Below are 16,250 nucleotides of genomic sequence, written 5' to 3' on the forward strand. Positions count from 1 at the left end.
GCTGGGGGCTTCCAGGTACCCCCATGCAGGGGCTGTCCTCTCTGTGTTTCCCCAAGCACTGGGTTGAGACTGAGGGGCCCTCTTTCTGTTCACTGTCTTTAGCCAGAAGTGGAGTTCCTGCTCCCAGCAGGCAGAGGCAGGAGTCAGGAGTCAGTGCAGAGCCGGCCCCGGGAGCCCGTCAGCACGCCCCAGACACTGACCAGCACGCTGGGGCACATCGTGGGCCAGCTGGACGTCCTCACTCAGGTAGGTGCTGCTGAGTTCACCCCATCGTCTGCACTTGGCCTGGCATTCAGACCCCTTGAAGTTGTCCAGCAGGTGCTGGATTTTTAAAATACATAATTATAATGGGTCCATCTTCCAGCCTGAATTAGTGAAGTAGCAGTGCCGGCTGTGGGGTCCTGGCCCTCAGAGCCATCCCCACCCTGGTCAAGCCGCTGGACCCCAGCATCACCCACAAGGCATCCTGCCAGTGTGGGCCTGCCTGGAGCAGGCCTGCTCGGGGCAGGCATGGGCCACAGAAGAGCCTTGAAGGAGGTGCCGTCCAGTCGTCCCCCTCTTTGCTGGGTGGACACTTCAGGGACGTGCCAGGGGACCCTGAGCAGTGAGTGAGTCCAGGCACCCAAGAACCCAGCTCTGGGTTCAGACTGACACTGCTGCTTATCATCTGGGTGATGCTGGAGAAATCCCTCCAGCTCTCTAAGCCCTGGTGTGTTAAGCTGTGCTGTGTGGTGGCCCTGGGCTCTGACCCCCACATTTGTGTGAGGATTGGAGGAAGTGGGTCCATGGGAAGTGTCTGGTCTCACCTGGCCCCAGGTGGATGCTCAGTGATGTCAGCTGCAGGGCAAGGCAGGTGTGGGCCCCACGCTTTGGAGTGTGCGTCCTTCTGGCAGCTCGTTCACAGAACTGGAGGGTTTCAGGAGTTCCCAGGATTGCCAAATGCCCTGACAAGAAGTGGCAGCCTGCCAGAAGGTCTGGAGGGAGTCCTGGGCACATCCAGGCCCTGCTGCAAGCCCAGCGTGGCTGGTGGGGGCATACAGGTAGTGGTGTCCCAAGGCAGAGTTTAAAGGTCCTCAGGCCCCTTCTCTCCTCTCCTTGGCTCTGGGTGCAGCCCCCACTCCCTGTACAGCCTTGGAGGTAGAGCCAGGGTGTGGGGGGAACACAAAGGAGGACCCATAGTCTCATGGAAGTGGAGCTGAAGTGCGTGGCACCCTTCCATCCCCCTGGGTCTGGGCCCCGGGAGGAAGCTCCTCCGTGGCATGTTGTGTGGCCGATGGCATGTCACCACATCCCAGCAGGCACACCTCGGGCTCACTGAAGGAGGGCCATTTGAAGGGAAAGGGCAGGTGTCAGTGACTGGGAGAAGGCGGGACTGAGCACATTGTGCAGACGTTTCTGGAAGCCCTTTAACCCTTGAGAAGGAGGCATTGCTAGGAGATAGGAGCAGCGTGCCGAGAGAAAAAATCCTCCTCAGGCCCGTCAGAAACCACCCAGGCTGCTCATATTCTTGACAGCCTTGTCAAGTGAGAGATCAGGGGAAGCGAGTCAGTTAGAACTTCCTAGGATAAAATTGGAAGTCAAGTCTGAGAAGTTGGTTAAAAATAGCTTCATTGGATCCAGAGCAGTTAACACTAAACAGCAGCCCTGTTGCCATGCTCGGGGACATGCACAGAGCTGCCAGGAGTGTGATGGCACCCGGCCTTGCAAGGACTGTGCTGGGGTCTGGGTGTGTCTGTGACATCTTGTGCCCTTGCACACCATTCAGCCCCTTGCCAATGCAGATGGCACTGCACCCGACCAGACGCCAAGGCCATCAGCTGGTCACCTGCTCTACCAAACAGGGTGTGTTCCCGAGTGCCAGAAAATGAGGCATGTTTAAACCTGGGTTCCACAGATGGAGACCCCAGCTGCGGCCTTCCGTCTGCGCTGACTCATGAGCTCCCCTTGGGCTTGGGGCCACTTGTTTTCCAGACCCCCCTCCTCTCCTGGAGTCGGGCCTCTAGCTGAGCTGCCACTCATCTTGGGACTGCCTCCCCCAGGCCCAGAGCCAGACGTCCAGAGCTCCCCGTGTGGGCAGCCCAGCCGGGCCCTGAGCCTCCTTGGCCTGCGGGTGTTGGCCTCAGGCACTGTCCTTGCCGTGGCGCACTTCGCCGTCCTGACGTGCCTCTGTACTCTGTGCGCAGTGGGGGCTCGGCCACCCAGCACGAACTCCTACTTCAGAGTCGCCTCTGAATCGTGCTGTTCTCCATCCTGACCCTCACTTCCCTTCCCAGCTCCCCTCAGGAAGTCTGCTTCCAGGAGGCTTAGAGGGAAACTGCCTTCCAAGTCCTTGGGGCCTCTGTTCTGCACAGCATCCTTCCAGGGAAGAACTCTGGGAGCTGCAGTGGCTGGGGATGCTTACTGAGGGGGTCTCAGGGCCGGCAGCCCCTGGGTGGCTTGAGCAGGGCACCCCACTGTGGAGACTCACGGCCCTCAGAGCCTGGCATCTTGCCCAACAGGCTGGCTGTGGCCCAGGAACAGAGTCCTTTTCTCTGGATGTCTGTAGCCCACTTGGCAGCAGTCTGAAGGCCGGGGGCCCAGTCTTGTTCCTCTTCAGTGGCACCTCTGTGCAAGGCAGAGGTCTGGCGATCAGGCAGCTGCGTAAGCCCGTGGAGAGAGGCGACTCAGAGCTTGTTTGGGTGCAAATCCCAGCTTCCCGCTTCCCAGCTCAGTGGCTGTGGGCATGTCACTTTAACCTCTCTGTGCCTCCATTTCTGAATCTGGAGCGTAGCTGATCATGGTGCCATTTCATGGGCCTCTTCTGAGGATTAGATATGCCATGGTGCATGGGACTCTGAGCAGTCCCCACAGTGTCACACGCTGCCACCCTTGTAATTCAGGGCCAAGCTGGGCGGGCATGGGTGCTGGGGGATCTTCCCAGGGCACCAGAAATAGCTGCCCCAGTTCCTCCCTGCCTCCCTGCCTGGGGAGCCAGGCCTTAGCCCTCACAGTGGGGCTGGTGGGCCCGCACATGCAGGTTCACTGGGCCCTTTCTGCGGCCAGGGCCTGGTGCAAGACCCAGTCCCACCTTTGGGAAGGCCCAGGACTGACTGCTGACGGCAGAGCCAGGCCTTCAGGAAGGAGCAGGCAGCTGGGACTGTGGGAGTCGGCTGGGAATAGTAGGCCAGGTCTCAGAGGCGGTAAGGCCAGGAGGGCCTGACCCATGCTGAGGGTTGGGGGTGGAATGGAGATAGGGACACAGAGGCTGGCACCTGAACAGGGGGTGGCCTTGTCGTGGTCCTACCCCAGGAGGCACCTTGTGCAGCTGCCCTGGCGTGGGATCAGCTGCAGGTGTCACTGCAGGAGAGAGGCCCCTGGTCTCCAGAGTGAGACCCCAAGGAAGTGAAACTGACCTGGAGGCGTGTTGTAGTATCTGAAATCCAGCCCTTTGACTCCCCAGTTGGGGTTGTGCTGTTTACTTTTTTTAGGAATATCTTTTTTATAAAGTGCATACATTGTTTTACAAAAGTATTTATTCAGGGAAATAAGACTTTGGGGGTGGCCCTGCAAGGTACACAGTCTCCGCCCGGCTCCCGAGCAGGCTGCCCTCGGGGTTGTCCGGCTGCCAGGCCCCCTGCAGTGTTGCTTTAGGTGGAAAGTAGAGTGCAGGGGCCATGTCTTCATCATAATTTCCTCCTCCTCGTGCTTCTCTGAGGCCTCAGCTTGCCACGGGCTCCCCTTCTCGACCCTCGTGTCACCCTCCACCTGGCATCCAGCAGCCTGCACGGTGCAGGTGCAGAAGCGTTAGCGGCAGCTCGTTGTGCCTGGGCTGCTGCATGCCCACTCGGCCTGGGCCTTTCCTGGATGCCAGGTGACCCTGAACTTGACCCAGTTTCCCTCGCTAAGCAATTTGGGTGTAGTCAAGGGCAATTTCATTGAGAAGCTCATCCACAAATCAAATGGGATCTTCCTGGAAGTGAAGGCCAGAAGTTCCTGCTCAGAGCAGAGCAAGCCGAGGTCCCTGGCCAGAGAGCACACCCTCTGTCCTGGCTCTTTTGTGGGAAGACGCTTCCTCACCCCTGTGGACTTGCTGTCTAGGGCTTCACTGGGTCCTCCACTGAGTTCCTCGGGACCCTGGTCCCAGCTGGACACCATGTTTGTTCAGCCTTACACGTCCCTGCCAGCTATGGGGAGAGAGGTCCCCCTCGGTTCCAGGGCTGCTCTACCTTAGCCCACTGAGCCACCTGCCAGATGGGAGCCTTGAACCTGGACCTAGGTTTCAGGGGCAAGACTGAAGCTCTTCAAAGATGTACACTTCTCATGACTGCCGTCCCTTGAATCTAGCTACTGTAATGGTTGCTGGGGAAAATACATTTCCTAACAATGAAATTTAAGTTTTTCTTTGGGAGACTTCCTGCTCCTCAAAACCCCTTATAGGAATTGTCAGGAGCTACTTGGGCTAACGGAAAGAGTGTGGGTGCGCGCCCCGCTGCCCCACCCCCGGCCTCCCGTGAGCCGTCCTGAGCCTCAGGAGAGGGTGCTCACCTGTCCCAACCTCCCAGAGCCTGTGACCCGCTGCGCCCGCCTGAGTCTTCTTTTCCTAAGAAAGCTGCCTCGACTTCAGAGGCCTGTGGGTCCTGGAGAAAAGCCCAGGCCAGGGCTCAGAAGCCTCAGCTGCTCTGGCCAGGCTTTGCTTTCCATCTGCGTGGGCCTGAGGAGGCCTTGGCTTCTGCCCCCGAGGAGACCTGGCCACCTGTCTGTCCCCTGGGGTGGCAGCAGAGATCAGCCCCTCAGGTGGCTGGGCCTCTCCCCTGTGGCTGCCTAGCCGAGAGACTAGGGTGGGCCCCAGCCTGCCAGCCCTCCCGCTTGGTACTGGGCATTCAGTGGGTATCCAGTCAGAGGCCCTGACCTCTCCCCTGGTGGACTTGTGGGGTTCCACCAAGTGATGCAGGGGCCCCTGTCACAGATGCTGGAGAGCTGTGCAGGGAACAGGGAGAAGCTGTTTTCCACAACTAACGTTCCTGCACCAGCTCACCTCCTGGGTTGGCCCTGCCGCTCCTTCAGGGCTTCCTGAGTGACAGGGCTGGGGGGCTGGGTGCGCCCGTGTGGACAGCACCCAGGAGCCAAGGAGGCTGCTGAGGGGGCCCGGCCTGGCAGGCAGTGGGGGGATTCTGTCTCAGAAGCCCACAGCACAGTTATTTTTGACTCCAGTTTCACGTCTTGTTGCTTCTTAAAAATACCGAGCCATGAAATTCCTGCTCCAACTGTGTGTTTTTATGGCAGCCAAGCTTCAGGCTGGCCCCAGCAATGCCGTGCTGTCACGTTCAGGCTCCTGTGACTCATGGGGCCTGCTGGGCCCCGGGGACTGAAACGTGCATGCAGAGGGAAGGCGGTGCAGGAGGCCCGCCCACCCTGCAGGTCCAAGTCCCCAGCCTTTGAGTTCGTTAAACACCCTGTTGTTAACTCGACTCATCGAGCCTAAGGGTTTGTGTCTGTTTGCTTTGGGGAGTTAGGTAGAATGGCCTGTTTGCTTCGGGACGCCCTGGCCCTCCCCTGCCATGGTCCAGGCAGCTCCCTATTTGATGGGCTGCTCAGGTGAGTCACCCAGTTCCATGCGGGTGGGGAAGGTGGGCGCACTGGGCCGCCCAGAGCAGGCTTGTTGGGAGGATGTAGTGAAGGTCACACACACACACCGCCAGTGGGCCCCGTGTCGGGTGGCGTGGCTCGCACACAGGCAGAGCTGAGGGCTGGTGGTTGGCTGGTTTCCATGCCAACATACCCAGCCACCTGGCCTGTATAGTTCAGGGTGGGCTTTGCTGGCCACCTTATGGTCAGGGAAGGGTGGCCCTTGGACCACAATCGAGTTTGGAGACAAGAGACTCGTTTCCCTCTGTTAAGAGGCTGCTTCCTGGGGACAAGGGACTCAAGACACTCTGGTCAGAGACGCACTTGGGGTCTGCCTCCAGCCAGTCGTAGAGGGGCTGGGCCCTGGCCTTCCCCAGCCCTGTTGGTCTCTTTGGCAATCAGTCCGAACGCAGAGGCATGGGGCGGCTGCATGTCCCCAGCTCCAGGTCTGCTGCTCTGGCGGCACTCGGAGACAGGCCAGCTCGGGTTCGCCATTGCGGTGGAGTCGGGGAACAGCTCAGCTAACACGCCATCTGTGCTGTAGCTACAAGCATCCCCTCCCCAAAGAAGCTGCACATTGAAGCCCCCGCCCACCAGGTGGGCTCAGGGTGGCTGTGGTCATCCCAGGGGCCTGGGAATGCTCATGGCCATGAGGTTTCTCCTGTGAGGCTTGAGGAGCCCTGGAGCTGCGGATGGGGTGCGGGGACATCTCAGGCTGACTCCGGGATTACGCTCAGAGGAGGGAAGGAGGGACTGCTGCGTGATTTGTCTGCGTTCTTCTGGGGCCCCGAAAAGGGCCCGTGGACATTCTGGCTGTGACAGGCCCAGGTCCCGGCCACGGGATAGTCTCTCTAGAGGTGCTGCAGGCGTGAGGCCTGCGCCTCCCTTGGCCTGTTCCCTCGAGGGCCCTCTCTGGGCCTGGGCTGTGCGTACAGACCTTCTCTGTATACTTCCATGCTAGGTGGAAGGGAAGAGGCAGAAAGAAGCCTCAACAGGGCATGGCACTCAGTGGACTGGCTCTCTGCCCTCTGTTCTGATCTGGGCCTAGCCGGTGGCTCCAGAAAACTGGCCGAGATGAGAGGCCAGGCTTCCCCCAGTGGGTCGGTGTGTACCTGGCAGGGCAGGGAGCGCCTGGGAGGCCCTCCTCATCCCTGAGGTGGTTCTGTTGGCGGGAGGCGACAGCCTGACTTGGCAGGTTTTCTAGGCCTTCGGCAAGCTACCAGTCACTCTCTCTGACTTGGGACAATGTGTTTTATCAGGTTTGGTTTTGGTAAATTAATCTGTTTTATGTGGATCGTTGGAAGAGGCAGCCTCTGAAGAAATGGGATGCAGAAGGTGACCAAGGCCGAGGTCCCCAGCCCACGCTCACCCTGTTTGGACTCGCCCTGGAGTCAGTACAGCCGGGCCTGTGGCTGCGCAGTGACTGGGGGCCTGCACTTGGGGCCTGTCACTGTCAGACACTCGGCTTCCCTGGTGACCTGCCTGTGGCTGATGAAGAGGTGACCTTGAACCCAGGCCAGAGTTAGTGGGTGTTTGTTTGCTCAGGTCTTCTCTCATGGTGTGGGTAGCACCCCACAGGTCCCAGGAGCTTTGGTTTTATAGATGGTAGTGAGTGGATCCCTTTTCATAGCTTCTCCTTTAGGGGTAAGCAGCTATACGGAAAAGCCTGTGTTTTTTTAGAAGGAGTTGCTGTAAAGCCATAAGGAAGGCAGATTAGCCAAGATTCCTTAATCCTGTGGCTCATCCACCAATAGAAAATAGTGTTTCCTGTACTTCCCAGAGAGGGCCCATCCTCAGGAGAAGAGGGGCTGGGGTGAGAACCGGCAGAGAAACCCTATATCCCTGAGATAATGGGGAGGAGAATGCGGACCTCAGCCCAAGGGACAGAGGCTCATTTTGTGCCGTTAGCAGCCAGCTGTGGGCAAAAGGGGCCATGAAGGCAGTTACTGAGCCCAGAGAGATTGGGAGGGTTTCTTTAGAACCCTTTATTTTTGTGCATCTGCTGCGTGTGACCCTGGGCAAGTGAGCATGTCAGGTGCCTGCATGAGAGGCATCCCCAATCCCTTCCTTCTGAAGTCAAGGCCTCAAAGCCGCTAGTCCTCACCAAACTGGGCCCAAGGGATCAGGGCAGGGAGGGGCTGGCTGCTTCCCGTATCTGCCCCACCTTGTGCACCCCAACTACCTGGAGGCCAGAAGGCTTCCTTCCCCCAAGGCCAGCTGGCAGGGCCCCTTTCCATCCACCTCTCTTCCCCTGCCATCCCCTCTGGATACCAGGCCCAAGGCCTAAACTGGGAGGAGCATTCCTCATCAGCCATGCAGGCCCATGACCAGAGTAGGGCTACTGCCAGGCCTCAGAGGTGGGCTGGCTGGTGCAGGACCTGAATTCTCTGCATCACAAGGCGCCCAGTGCCTGGCATTTGTCCATCCAGCCTTTAGTGTGTACTGCATGTGCCTGGAGCCAGAAGACAGTACTGCACAAGAGTAGACAAAGCCTGTCCTTGTGGTGCTGTCATTCAGATGGGTGGACATCGACAGGCCACTTGAGGGCCCGCATTAGCACCTCTGACTCAAAGTCACCTGTGCCACAGACCATTAGGCACTGGACAGAGGCTGGGGCTGAGAAGCAGAGCCTGGGGCCGTGGAGAGGACCAAGTTCAGACCAGCAGCCCCCGTCCCAGGGCACCAGCCTGGCCCCTCTGGTCCCCAATCACCCATGAGTGGCAGTGGGTGGGCCAAGGTACGTCAGCAAGACCAGGGCTCTACGTGTGCACACATGCATTCACGCGTTTGTGTGCGTACACACACATGCACATGCACACACCAAGGGGCAAAGCTGGAGCTGGCAGGAGACGAGGCCAAGCTGGGCAGACTCTGGGCCCAGCAGCCCCACTTTGTTTGTATAGCTTACAAGACCCCACAGCAATGAGATCCTCCTTTTATTGCATCTGTTTTAGATCTTTAGAATTGGAGTTACTGCAGGGGAGATTAATTACACATTTTTCCATCTTTGCAATGAAACCAAAGGAAAAGTTAAGATGTGTGCATCCCATTTGAGACAGGGGCATTGAGCCGATGGCCAACCCCAGGACATTGGCTGTGCCACCAGGTGACCCTGGTGGTATGGCTAGGCAGCTGTGCCCTCCCTCTTCCTGAGACCCAGGGCCCCTGGACCCTCTCTGGCTCCTGTGTGGCAGAGATGGGAGCACCCCAGCCTCTTGGGAGACCGCTTGGAGAAGCCCAAATCAACCGCAGGCCTGGAGATGATTAAAAGGAACTTTCCGTCACAGGACCATAAGCAGCAGCCAGACCTCTTCGGGGCCTCATTAAGCCCCGTCCACGCCCAGCACCCTGCGGCAGCCCAGAGCTCAGCAGGGGCCCCTTGAGCTGGGGCGCTGTGTTGCCCTCGGGGTACCCCTGGGCCCAGGACAAGTGCCGCACAAATATTAGCTGTTAACATGGTGGAGAGAGAGAGATGCATTAACACAGACAGGAATTTGAAGCCCTGAGTCAGATGACTTGCCCAAGGCCACTCAGCAAATTAGTGGCCAAATTCAGATTCAGACACAGGCAGTAGAGCTCCACAGCCTGTGCTCTTACCCACAGGACACAGGTGGGGACCAGGAGTCACAGGGACAGCATTTCCCAAGAGCCCACCCCAGTCGGCAGCCTTGACGTGCTGGGAGAGGACACAAGAAGGCACCCAAGTGCTGGGGCTGGCACGGCACCTAGAGGGAGGAGGGCTCCCGGGAGCCGGGGCTTTGGCTGGAGGGGATCACGGGGGAGGGCCCCGTCATCTGGCCTTGGCAGAAGGAAGCCACCTGGCCCCAGCGGGAAGTGGGGCTGCACAGGGTGGGCCAGGAGTCCGGGCAGTGGGACTTGAATGCCGTGAGAATGCCATGCTGAGAGGTCTGGCCTTCGCTGCTGAGCTCTTAGACAGAAAGGGACAGCAGAAGCCCTGGAGGTTGGGGCCCAAGTGCTTCCCTCTCCACCCCAGCCTTTCTGCCTCAGCCTCCTGCTGACTGGTGGCCACCCTTCCCCGCTGCTCTGCACACCTCCTGCACCTTCCTGGTGGCCTCCACACTCTTCCCCACTCAGGCCCTCCCCACTCCAGGCCAGACACACTAGCCTCCCGACAGGTCACATGTGTGCCACATTCCTCTCTGCCTCGGAGCCTTCCCCTCTCGGTACCTTGCGCTTGGAGCACACTTCCCTGGGCCCGTCTGTGTTGTCTCCTCAGAGGGCCTCCAGGCTGCCTGCCAAAGTTGCCACTGGCTTTCCCAGGACGGCCAGCCCCAGAGCAGGTGAGCCACACTGGGGCCCAGACTCCACTTGGGGTTCAGTCCCTGTGGGCTAGACCAACACACAAAGCATAAAGGGAACAAAAAAGAGGCCAAAACAGGAAGCAGAAAAGAGGATCGGGGAAGAGCTGAGGAGAGATGCAGAGCAAGCCCAAAAGAGGTCACAGGGGGACAGTGGGTAAGCCTGCGAGGCCTCCCCGGGGCGAGTACCTGCCTGACCCTGCGTTGTCCCACCACTTCCGAGGTGGGGGGTTCATTCTCTCGGCAAGCCCCGGCCCCGCACCTCCGCCATGTGCCCACAGAAGATCCCTTCCCTGACCCACTAGTCTCAGCCCGCACCACCCAGGCCCTTGCTGCCGCCTCAGAGTCAGATAAGGCCGCTCAAACCCCTTTGGCCTCGCCTCCGACACATCAGGAACAGAGGCCACCCCCACCTCCAGCCACCTCGGGCCAACAGATCCACCAGGCTCTGTCCATGCAGGGCACTCAAGCCGGCCATTGGCAAGCGCTAGGGAGCATGTGGGGGCTTGGACTCAGCCGTTCCGCGTTCCGGAGCCGGAGGGGCCTTGGCAAGCACCTGATTGGTCACTCGATGCCCAGACAGAAAAGGCATCTGAGGCAGTGTAGGGCGGAGCCCAGGTGTCTGTCGGGATGTCCCCTGTGTTGGGTTCTCTCCCACCCGGAGTCGGGCACCGGGGGCCAGACGTGTTGCTGGTGTCGTGCCAGGACCACAACCGGGAGCACAGGAAGACCAGTTCAGCCTCTTTGGGCAGCGCTGCACTTCTAAGGGGACAAAAAAGGCTGTGCCTTTAGAATCGTTCTCACACCACAGCGGCAGGCCCCTCTACACGGAATGTCCCAGTTATCTGGACCTGAGCGAGAGAAGCCCCGTGCCCTGGTCGTGGTGCCTCAGTAGGAAACAGGTCGGCCTTCCCACGGCGCCGGAGAGAGGCTCTTGCTCCGCTCCCCTCAGGGGCAGCCGAGTCGTGCTGCCCACCCACTCCTGGCCCAGGCTGGTCTCCCCGTGCTCCCAGCTGTGGTCCTGGCACATCGAGCACCTTCCTCCCTGTTGGGCCCCCTGCTCCGTCCAGCCCCGCCCACCTGCAGGCAGGGCCCTGTGGACTCCCTGCTCCCTTTGCCTCCCCCTCTGCCTTTTCATAGCTCAAATTGTGACTTTGATGATAATCCGAAACCTAAGCATTTAGGCTCTGCTTCGTGGGGATTGGGGGTGTCTGAGGCCTGGGCACTTCTTCTGTGAGTGACCTGGGGGGTGTCCTGTCCCACTGCTGCTCATTGAGTCTGGAGCCATCAGGCCAGGTGGCCTGGACAGGACCAAAGGCCACTGCCAGGTGAGAACAGGGTCCGTGAGCTCCTCCTCAGACTGCTGGAGTGCAGCCAGGCGGTGGGGGACACACAGGGTTCCAGGGTCACATGGCCAGGAGCCCTTGGGCGTGGCTGGAGTGAGTGCAGGGAAACAGTAAGGCCAATCTTTCCTCACTTGTGCTCAGTGGGGACAAAGTTAAGGTCCACAGTTCCCAGAACTTTGGCCTTAACTCTGGAGCCAGGCCTCCGAGGCTCACAGCCCAGGTTTGTCATGTATAAGCTGTGTGACTTCAGACAAATTGCTTAATGTCCTGTGCCTCGGTTTCCTCGTCTGGAAAAAGGAAAAGGTTGCTGCCTGGGAGGGTGTTGAATGAATGCGTGGCACAAGCACTCCATGAACACCGGTGGCCGAGAGCAGCCTGGGAGCCGTGTGTCAGGGATTGTCAGGATGGACCCCAAAGCCAAGTTCTGGGTCCTCCCACTGGTCTCCCCTCAGTCTGGGCTGCGCACCCCAGTTACAGAGGGGAGTTACAGTGAGCTGCTGGGTGGCACAAGACAGGGAGAAAGAATGAGCTGCCTGGTCTCTCCAAGGCCAGCGGACGGGGGGTGTCTGTGGATGAGTCAGAGGGAAGGCTTCCCAGGAGATGGGCCATCTTTCCTGGCCACCTTGCTCAGACGGGTCTGCCCAGCCACCAGAACCATGGACACCTGTGTCAGGCAACACCATTTCCCTCCCTGGCACCTGCCGCCAGTCCCAGCCTGCAGCGCCTTGAGGGCTTCTGAGAGGCTGGGACCAGCCTTGTGGCCCTCTGTTCCTCTGGACAGAGAAGGTGAGAGGCCATATGGTGAGGGGCTGCTTGGACAATCAGGTCTCACTTGCCCTTGGACAGAAGGAAGGCCAGGTGGTTGGGCTGGGAGAATGGCCTCCGAAAGAAGGAGGTGTCTGCCTCTACAGCGTCCTCCTTACCCTCCAAGGTGGTGTGGCCTTGTCTCCAGGCCTCGGGGGGGTGGGCCCTCTGTCGCAGGAGAAGTCCCAGGACCAGATCCAGAGTGTGAGGCAGGTGAACACTGGGCAATGGGCTGTGGCCTCTGGGCGCTGAGGCAGCATGCATTTCCCCCAGGGAATGAGAGATCGGGATTTGCAGGCTTCACTTTATCGTGAGGGATAACTGGTTTCCATGAAAAGGCGGTCCATGCTCATTGGAGTAGGGTCATTAAGAAAACCTTGTGAAGCAGAAAATGCAGACAGCATCTAATGTACTGAAATCCAAAAGGTGTCCTCTCCCTGGCCCATCCTTCTGCCCAAAGCAAGTGGGATGGATCAGATGTAACCGGGAAGATCCTTGGATGGTGGCTGCCACCCAGCATTGGGGCAGAGTAGGCTGGGGTGGGAGGTGTAGGGAAGGTGGGCACCAGACATAGAGATGACATAACTCCAGAAGCTCAGCTGGGAGAGGGGAATGGCAGGTTTGGGGGGTGGTGGACTTGTTTTAGGCCTGCTTGTAACACGCTATGAAGCACCCAGTAAAGTTCCTAAAGGAAGGACCCATGCTTGGACTGGCAGCCTCCATTCAGGGGCCCGGGTGTGAGACGGGCAATGCTGTTCTGTTCAAAGGAACTTAACCACAAATTGGATGGCCGTGTTTCTACCGAACTAAGTAGGGGCCCCCCATGGAACTCAGGAGAGGCCTCCTGGAATGCATGGCACCCCTGGTATTGACATTTGCTGGGCACCCACTGCTTCCACATTTGGACATTCTGTGAAAAGTTTTTAAAAAGTGGAAGGGCAGAAAAGGAAAAGCAGGCTGGCTCCCCCGCTGTGGCCTGGAGTCCAGGGCCATTGGAAAAAGTCTGGATGAAGAATGATTTCGGAGCTTGGCTCAGTGCAAGTTTCGCAGCAGCCAGTGGAACCTTCCAGGAATGCTGCCCTGGGCCAGCCGGGGGCTGTTTCCGCTGCCACTTTTATGAGATGCAGACCCCTCCGCGCTGGCCGGCTAGCATAGGGGGAACGTGACTGTCTCTGTCAGCTCAGCTCTGCTGCTCAGGCCACAGTTCATATTCCACAGAGAAGCCACTCTCTGGCCCCTGCCCTGTGCCCTGGGGCTCAGAGCCCTTGCAGCCTGGCCAGCTCATTTGAAAGGGGCCAGCGGCAGAGGGAGCCATCTCCATGAGCAGCTGACTGCCGCGCGGGATGTCGTGAGAATTCAGAGCAGCCTTACAGGGGAAACTCCTTCCCAAAATGTTTCAGTGTATTACTAAATATATGAAAGGAAGGTTCCCTTTCCACTGGACCAAGGCCCTGAGCTCCATGGAGCCTCAGGGAAGGTGGCAAAATCTCTTGGGAAAGCCCGCAGACAGACGGGTAAAATTAATAGAGAAGCTTTGTTTCCTAACCTGACCCTTTTCTCACGCTGGTTGCCTACTTGCCCTCCCTGTCCCCCCCGCCACCAACATCAGAGGACAACCATTCAGAGTCAGGAGGGGTGGACGTGAAGGCAGGAGCTCTCCTACCGTCACTGGAGACAAGGGGCCGGGCAGGGCCCCCGGGTGGGAAGAGCCGGTGCCGGCAGCGTGGAGGCGCCCCGTCCTCTGAGCCCGACCACCATTAATTTTGCAGACGGTCTCCATCCTGGAGCAGCGGTTGTCACTGACAGAAGACAAGCTGAAGCAGTGTCTGGAGAACCAGCAGCTAATCATGCAGGGAGCGGTACCGTGATCAAGGGAGCGAGAATTAAGAGCTCAGTTGATTTGGGGGTGACAGGCCAGGGGTTTGTACTGTGGAACTTGGGTAAATAAAGGGGATTCAGCTCGGTGGAAGTCCCATCCCTCCCTGAGCCCCAGTGCTGCGCCGATCTGCCCTTTGCCCTTGTTTCCCCAGAGCTCTCCACCCAGCAGAGAGGCCCCCAGGGTGGCCACACATGCGGAGTGCACCCTGTTTAATGTGAAGGAACCACCTGGAGAGGTTTGCTGCCTGGGAGTCCTAAGGGGCCCTGGAATCACAGGGGCCTGCCAGGGGATAGCCTCAAGCCACCTTGCTTTCCAAAACTCACCTTACCGGAACCTTTCTGCCCTGTGACACCCGCCACAGCTCAGAAGTGCAGTGCTCGTCTGACAAGAGGCCCAGCATGGGCCCACCCGAGCCGGCCTTCTCCAGAAATGAGCACCCGGGGGTGGCTCTGGTTGCTCCACATGTTCCCTGGGGCCTGGTGGCTTCCTCTGCATGGGCGAGGGCAAAAGAATCTGAAATTAAAACAGACTTTATTGAACTTGCAGACATGGCTTGTTCTGAGTGAGTCCTAGTCAGCCCTCCCATCCCCAGGGCCCCTGCCGAGATCCCCTCTGAGGGCCAGGAACCCCTTGTTTGCAGCTTGGGGTCTTAGGGGGATGAGAACAGCCAGAGCCCCTGCACACCTCCGGCCGGCCCCAGCTGGCTTCCTGCATTGGGACCTGGAGGCCGCAGGCACCGGCATTCCCACTTCCTCACGAGGGTTTCCACGGGCTCCTTCCTCTGCCTGTGCGGGAAGGCCAGGGAGTGTTTTCCGTATGTCTGGGGGGTGTCCATGCCTTCAGCATTTGGCTCCTTGGGGCCCAGCTGGGCGGAAGGCATTTGTCCTCCACACCTGTCCTGCCCCGGGGCTTGCAGGGCAGTGCTAGATCTTCTCAGGAGCTGTCAGTACTACAGGGCCACAAGGCTCCCAGCCTCTGGGGCTTCCGGTCAGGAGCAGAGCCCGAATGCCTAAGAGCTCGGGCTGACCAGGAGGCAGCCTACGCTGAGTCCAGCCTGCTGGGGCGAGAGCTGCGTCCTGGAGTCAGGCTCAGGCTCTGCCTTTGGCCAGCTGTGTGACCAGGGCCTCTCTGAGCCTCGGGTCCTTGTTGAAGTTGTGGTAAGCACCCCTCCAGGTGGTCACAGGTAGGGGCTGCAGGAGCCGGGGTGCTCCGTGGAGGCCCACCGCACTCCTGCTGCCAGCGACACACTCCCTGTGAGCTGTAGGTGGGGAAATGGCTGCTCGTGCAGGAGGTTCTGGAGGCCTCGGACCTGCCGCAGTTCCCGAGTGGCCCTCCCAGTATGTAGTAGGCCAGCTAGTCTGAACTGGCCGGCAAGGCCCTTAGCCTGCTTGCGACATCATGGACTCCCCATCCCTGGAGGCTTTTAGGCAGGCTGGGCAGCCCTACATCAGCCTGCTCAGAGGGGACGCGGCCTGTGGGGCCGCACCTGTCATCCCTTCCCATGCTGGCTGTCCCGGTGTGGCTTCTGGGGCTGCAGCAGCCAGCCCAGGGCAAGGTCATCTCCAAAGATGCAGATGGTTCCCCTGCTGGGAACAGCAGGGCATGAGCAGGGTCTCCCGGGCACTAAGTGGCGGCTCTTGCTCGTAGGCCAGGCCAGGCTTGCTATCATTCCTACCTCAGTTTACACCAGGATCAAGTTTTGAATTTTTTAAATCAAGCTTTCTTTGTGGGGGAAATGTGGATTTGAAGGCACTGCTCGTGGGAGGCTTGACCCAACACCTCACTGGTCTGAGAATCCAGGACCCAGGTTGCTCCTGGGGGTGGGGATGGGACCATAGGGTGCCCTGACTACTCGGGACTGTCCATCTATCCTCAGTGGCTGTCCCTGGAAGTGCAACCCCAGTTAGCAGATGGAGACAGCCCCGAGTGGGGACTGGCCCCCGCACCACACACCTTGTCTTATAGAATGACGTCTGGATTATCTCGCATCTTGGGACAGTGGACCTGAGTGTTCCCAGATGGAGGCAGCCCCGGGCTGCCCAGGAAGGCATTGCTGGAGTGCCCAGGCGGCCCTCCTTCAGGGTTTCTGGCACACACCTGCCTTGCTGGACCCACCAGCCAGACCTGGGATTTGGGGAAGGTGGTTCTGGGAGAGCAATGCTTATCTTTAAAATGCCATGGAGACCTGCCTCCTGCAAACCCGGGAGTCAGTGTGTCACCACGCCGAGGTGTGGAGGGGCTCAGGCTGCCATCTGGGCCAAGTTCTTCCCCAAAGTGCACCTTTATAGGAGGCCTAAC

General features: G+C 59.2%; 1 protein-coding gene across 8 annotated transcripts in view; it reads left to right on the forward strand.

Moving 5' to 3' along the window:
- POC1A (POC1 centriolar protein A) overlaps positions 1 to 14,491 on the forward strand; it is a 72,910-nt gene extending 58,419 nt beyond the window's left edge. For 5 of the 8 annotated variants that reach the window (XM_057486869.1, XM_057486868.1, XM_057486874.1 and 2 more), the window contains 3 exons: positions 103 to 246; positions 13,843 to 13,932; positions 14,104 to 14,491. In XM_057486869.1, coding sequence (XP_057342852.1) covers positions 103 to 246; positions 13,843 to 13,932; positions 14,104 to 14,301 — 432 coding nt within the window. In that variant the 3' untranslated portion in view covers positions 14,302 to 14,491. Of the gene's footprint in view, positions 1 to 102; positions 247 to 13,842; positions 14,038 to 14,103 lie in introns of those variants that run through there. The other 3 variants (XM_057486861.1, XM_036877924.2, XM_036877932.2) reach the window with 3 other exon arrangements.
- Positions 14,492 to 16,250: the final 1,759 nt, after the last annotated feature.

Source organism: Manis pentadactyla, chromosome 1 (assembly GCF_030020395.1).
Source record: "Manis pentadactyla isolate mManPen7 chromosome 1, mManPen7.hap1, whole genome shotgun sequence".
In the NCBI taxonomy this organism is placed as follows: Eukaryota; Metazoa; Chordata; class Mammalia; order Pholidota; family Manidae; genus Manis; species Manis pentadactyla.